We start from the raw sequence: 5,966 nt of genomic DNA on the forward strand, positions 1-5,966 counted from the left end.
CAGTGTGTACTCTTCAAATAATGTTAACTGGAAGTTATTGGGCATGGGCAAGTGTGCTGTCAATTAATACTTTTTATAAACAATGTAACTAAAACAAAAATGGATTTACTTAATTGTAAATTATTTCAAGCAGACAAAGAAAAGGCAAATAATTTACGAATATTTTGATTTGTATTCCATCATTGTGTTTTTACGTTATATACTGAAACCTCAAAAATGCATATGGAACCATGTTGATTTCACTTATCAGAGCAATAAGGCATTTGAGTTATGCAAATACCGATCCTAACAATTGAATTTCCCATGCTTTACGTTGACCTAGACATAGTTGAATGTTAAACAAAGATACGAAGAACAGAGGTTTGATACAGTGTGTACCGGAAAGAGCTCACTACTTTCCCATAACCTTTGAACTTGCACTTTCTGTGCAAACAGGAAGTTGTGCCGGTCTATTTTCAAGTGGTTCTTGCTAAGCTATGTGGGTATTTTTCTAAGTGAAAAGTGTGTAGTTATGTAAAACCGCGACTATTTCTTACATTTTGTTTACGCTTTCACCGAATTCCTCTTGGTGTGAATTTTCGTTTTACCTGTTTTACTTAAGAGATGTTGTGAGAGTTTTAATGATATGTGTTTTATCCTAGTGGAATAATCTTTGCCGAAAACTTGTTAAGTAATAAACCGAATTATTTCACTGCTATGTTGCGTGTGTGGTTTGTAATCCCAAGTGTAAGAAAGTAATAAAGATAATTGAACAACACATGTGTTTCTGTCAATACAATAACCTTACTTTCCTCTTTTCAAAAGTTATACAAAAAACAACCCAATGTTTGATTGTGTTTTCCCCTACAATTCATTGACGATTCCATATACAACAATATGTATTATGTTCAATCTATGCATGATTAGTGCTTTTCATGAAACATTTCTGGGTTTTCTTGGTGATTTTCATACGAAAACCTAAGGAACATAATGATGTTATGTGCAGAAATGTTTTAAAGCGTTATTAATAAATGTATAATGCAAACAACCAAATATCGGATATTTCAGAAGCAGATAAACCCCATGTCATTTTATACGTCGATCATGTCATTTGAACCTCTTTAAAATGTCGGTTTCAATACAGTATATTCACCTTGTCCCACACATTTCGTGACTCTTTAAGATAAGACATCGGTCGGAAAGACACAATGATAAATAATCTGTCAGCTGAGTGACCTACTTCAGAGATTTTATTCCTTGTCTTTTCAGAAGGTCTGACGTCATATTTATTACACTGTATAAATAATACATGTTTCGTGTCTCGATGTGAAACGGTACAGGTATGTAAACACCCACCTGTGGATTTGTTCCGGTTTCTAGACACAAGACACCAAACATGTATGTATACACACACACACACATGGCAGACAACACAAAAGGAATAAGAAATGCTTGAAATTCTTTTCAGTGTTTTAAATTTATTAACAATAGTAACCAAATGATGATATCATTCAATGCTACCGGAATAGTATCACCGACTTAAATTTAATTACAACCAGCAAACATTCTTTCAGTAGCACGCGATACACAGCCACACAATCGTTTACCTTTCATTCTCACTCTGTTTTAGTAAACATACATATCTTACAACAACACGACAATAACTGATAACATCTATCACATGTAGCGGTAATAAATATCCATCACAGCTTTCCTGCTCAATTATGTTTAACGTCTTTCACTTTTGTAAAACATCTGGAATGTCTTAAAATTAAAATAAATAATCTTCAACATTTAAATGTCCGATTTCATTAACACAACAAAGCAGAACAAGAAATGCCTACGTTCTTAAACCGGATTTAAAATATCAAAATTTCAAAACAGGATATGCATTTTCCAGTTTTCTTTTTCACTGTTGAATCCTTATTTTCTTTACACAAAATGTCAACTTTAAAAATTTAGCAGAGTTTTACTCCTTTTGGTGACATCGTCATTATAATTTGTCAATCAAATGCTGGCTAATCTATTCCTATTTTGTCCTGGGAATTGGCTTAATTGTCATTTCTGCACAACACATTACAATAATCTGCACCGATTGAGACATATGTCCATCTTATAAAACAGTTCAATAGATTTGTCACTCCTCTTCCTCCTGTAGACATGGCATTAAAGGCGTCCGTGGAATGACAGGAGACATAATTTGGTGAACGGTGGATTTTCGTGGATGATGTGTTCTGATGGAATGGAATGCTGAAATCCAGTCTTCCATTTCTTGAGATTCTTTGGTCTGAAATGTCATTTTTGTTCCCTCCATGTTATCAGGAATAACAACAATACCGTTGTCTTTCGTGTCACATCGGCGCACTGCACAGTTCTTTAAGCTGATATAGATGGAATTGTTGGTAAATGTTTGGTTTCTGTAGATAACTGCATAATGCTCAAATCTGTTTCTGTAGACACGTACAAACACTGGCAGTTTTCTCATTTTGTTATTTTGCTCTTGGAGCATGTATAACTGACCTGATTTTACTTCAAGTCCCTCTTTCTTGTTGACATTCACGTTAACCAGAGATCCACATCCACACGTGGTTTGTCCGGTCCTAGGCACAGACAGCAACATTTTCATCGTGTGAGTCTTGCTTTAGGCCAACTGAAAGTCCAACTATGTTTCTTCAGTATATATATTTACAAATGATATTCGTAATCCAATGGCAGGAGATAATTGTATTGTAGACAGTTGTTGCTATTTCATAACACTATACTATACGGCGGATAAGTGTACACCACCAAGTATTGAGGCTCTGTCGAGTGTGTTGTGTGATCGCTAACATCGCCTGTTATATACACGAGCACTGTGTCATATACCGAGAAAACAGGAGATTGCTGTGACCTTTGACCCGCGTGTTTTCACAGGCATGTGTATTTGGTGTTATACAAAAGGGGCGGAGCTTCATTCTCAATGGCCAGGTTTGTAAGCCAATACATACACACATATACACGTCGAACTACTTAACATTGCTACTACCTTCACAGAAACACGTGTAGGTGTCGCTTCTTTGTTTGTTTAGGTTGTGTAAAATTAATAACATTGTGAGTGCCTAGATATCTTTATATCGTTTAGATATCGACATGGAACTTTAAATCAGTTTATTCTGTGTTCTGACTTATGTTATGTGCTATTAAGAAATATATTACATAGTATTGTCATAAATATGCTTTCCTTAAATTAAGTATGTAATAATTGAATTTTATGAATATTAATATAACTAAGCACACACAATAATATGATATGAACTGCATAGAATCATCGAATAAAACACAACATTAAAGCCACGAAATAAAAATGTGTGGAGAGGTACTTGTGTGATGAAATTCGCCCATTAATTCAATAAATGAGATTGCCTTTACCTACAAGACACTTCCGCTAGGGAATTATTTGATTGGCTGAGAATATATATTAATGAACCCCATGGCGTCCGCAATATCTGTGTACTTGCCGTATAATGTACATATATATTTCATACCCTCCTACTGAACATACTACTGTCGAGGAATTCGCACGACATTAATTGGCTTGCCACACAAATGCGGAAATGTAAGGACAAGTCGCTTGTTTTACTAATGGCTTTACCCACAAAACAATCTAATATATATCTATCCATAAAATGACAAATTAAATATCCTGTGTATTTTCAAAAACCATGACTGCGTTTGATACTTATACGAAAAGCTGTCAGCTTAATAAACCATTAACATTGATGTTGAAACTATTTTTTCGCTTTCCATAAAATAAACTCTTAACATCATTAATAAACTATTTTTACCTGGTGGATACGTTAGGATCTTGTTTTTGAAACCTACGTACCCTAACTTTAAGTTTGTTGAGATCAATCTGTTAGGTCCAAAATGCCAAAAGCATGTTTTTGAATTCCTAACTTACAATATAGTACCAGACAATGAATGATTGATAGACTCAAAACAGTTGGAAAACAAAAATCAAATCTGACGACTTTACATGTCAGTGAGCTTCAATAAGTCCTGTTACTAGTTTGAGTACAGGTGCACTGCCTATATTTACGTATTTGACAAACGGAGGATATAGCAGACGATTCATTTTCGACGGAATGCGGCTTAAGATAATGGCGATAATAAAGAGCGATATCAGTATGTATACTGTAAGTTCTTAATGGAGTTATGTAAAGGTATGCCTGCAATGCCGGCATGTGTACATCTTATCAATTTTATAACTATCCGGGCAGTTGTTAACCTTCGTAGCTTTATTACAAACTTCAGTAACATTGAAATTGATTTTTCTTTTGTAATTATCAAAACTAAAAACAAAACCTGCATGTTATGGGATTCTAAATGACGGCTGTGACAGAGTAATGCACATATATCTTGGGAATTTTATAAAGTGGACTTCTATAGCATGTTATCTGAAAATGCAGGTTTATTTATTATGAAAACAACTGCAATCGATTTATTTTTAATGTAGTCTCTAAAAACATGTTGCCTCTTAAGATAGGTTGCAATTCGAGCAGGTTTGAACGCAAAACAGAACATTAAACAATAAAAATTAGATAAAACGCCAAACACTAAAAATATGGCAATATATATATACATGTATATGCTTATAGAAGGTTTCATTAAATTCACTTAGCGATACAAGTCAACGCATAGTATACTGTGATATACCGTTATAAGCTTGGGTTAAAGTTGTTAATATTTGGAAACACAGACATTTCATATTTAAAACTGGTAACACTTTACTTAAACAATATTTGAAGCAATTCTCGCATATAAACCACATGCTCATTATTAAACGTTAACATTTGAATTTCGTGAATAAACGATGGAATAATAAAAAAACATAAATATACCCCAAAAGCTATTTTACATACTGCATACGAAAATAATATATTGTGAATAGGGTAATGTATTATACGACGGCAAGATATGTGGAAGTCATTGATCTAAGGGTAAACATTCGTTGGGTATTTTCTATATAGGAGCTGTCTTAAACATTAATACCTATAATCTATATGGCTCTACGAAAAGACAGTTTATTGTACATGTGTTTAAAAATAACTGGAAATATAAGTTTAAACAAAGATTTTGTAAATATCAAATACATACTATCGTGGTCAAATTCGCAGTTTTTACTGGCGATCATAATACAAAGGTACAGTTCCATAAACATGTAAAAACAAACTGAGGGATAATAATATCATTACTGTATCTACAGAACATTTCGGTTTTCAATGACATTCTTTTCATCTGCCGTTTTACATTTCTTTGATGTTCTAAGTTTTTAACTGCATATGTACATGTACATCAGAAACAAAGTATATTATAACGGTAAAAGATACAATGACTATCGACAAAGAGTGTTCCTCTGTCATCACTGCATGGTCAATATATTGTAGTTGTTGTATACAACATACCGTAATAGGTTTGAATAAATACTTTTTTGTTTTGCCATTGTTCGTGTCCATAAGGCCACTTTCACATTATCCGTCAACGCCTAATATACTTTGAAAGACATTCGTGTTGAGGTTATTAATATAGAGTATCATATACATTTGTGAAGAAGTTAGTGACCTAGGGGTCAGTATTCGTCGGCTATCTTCTATATGGAAGCTGTCAAAACCAGTCACACTAATTAGTCTCTGTGATCTTTTATCTGGAACAAAAACATGCATATATTGTGTTATATTTATGGCCTAACAATAAACTGTGTCCATTTGAAATACATCATTCTCGTGTCTTAATTAAGCATAGCAAGGTGTTTGACTTTATATCAAACGTCATTAACCCAAGCTGCTACTGTCTTCATCAACCATGTATCGTCACATTTATATATATACATTCCTGTCTATTAGAATTTTACTCAAGTGGTCGACCGAATGGTTAGACATCCATGAACTCTGGTGTATAGGTTATACTGGCTCGACTTTCTGTGTTGGGGTTAAAGTAGCGGACGTTAA

At 33.8% G+C, this 5,966-nt stretch overlaps 1 protein-coding gene across 1 annotated transcript; it reads right to left on the reverse strand.

The window, feature by feature from the left end:
- Nucleotides 1-1,437: 1,437 nt before the first annotated feature.
- Nucleotides 1,438-2,825, reverse strand: LOC110459234. The gene has a single exon (XM_021511395.1). It carries the CDS (start codon nt 2,603-2,605, stop codon nt 2,117-2,119), a length of 489 nt encoding a protein of 162 aa, XP_021367070.1. The 5' UTR covers nt 2,606-2,825; the 3' UTR covers nt 1,438-2,116.
- Between the last annotated feature and the right edge of the window lie 3,141 nt (nt 2,826-5,966).

The sequence above is a fragment of the Mizuhopecten yessoensis genome, unplaced genomic scaffold (genome assembly GCF_002113885.1).
Source record: "Mizuhopecten yessoensis strain PY_sf001 unplaced genomic scaffold, ASM211388v2 scaffold9987, whole genome shotgun sequence".
In the NCBI taxonomy this organism is placed as follows: domain Eukaryota; kingdom Metazoa; phylum Mollusca; class Bivalvia; order Pectinida; family Pectinidae; genus Mizuhopecten; species Mizuhopecten yessoensis.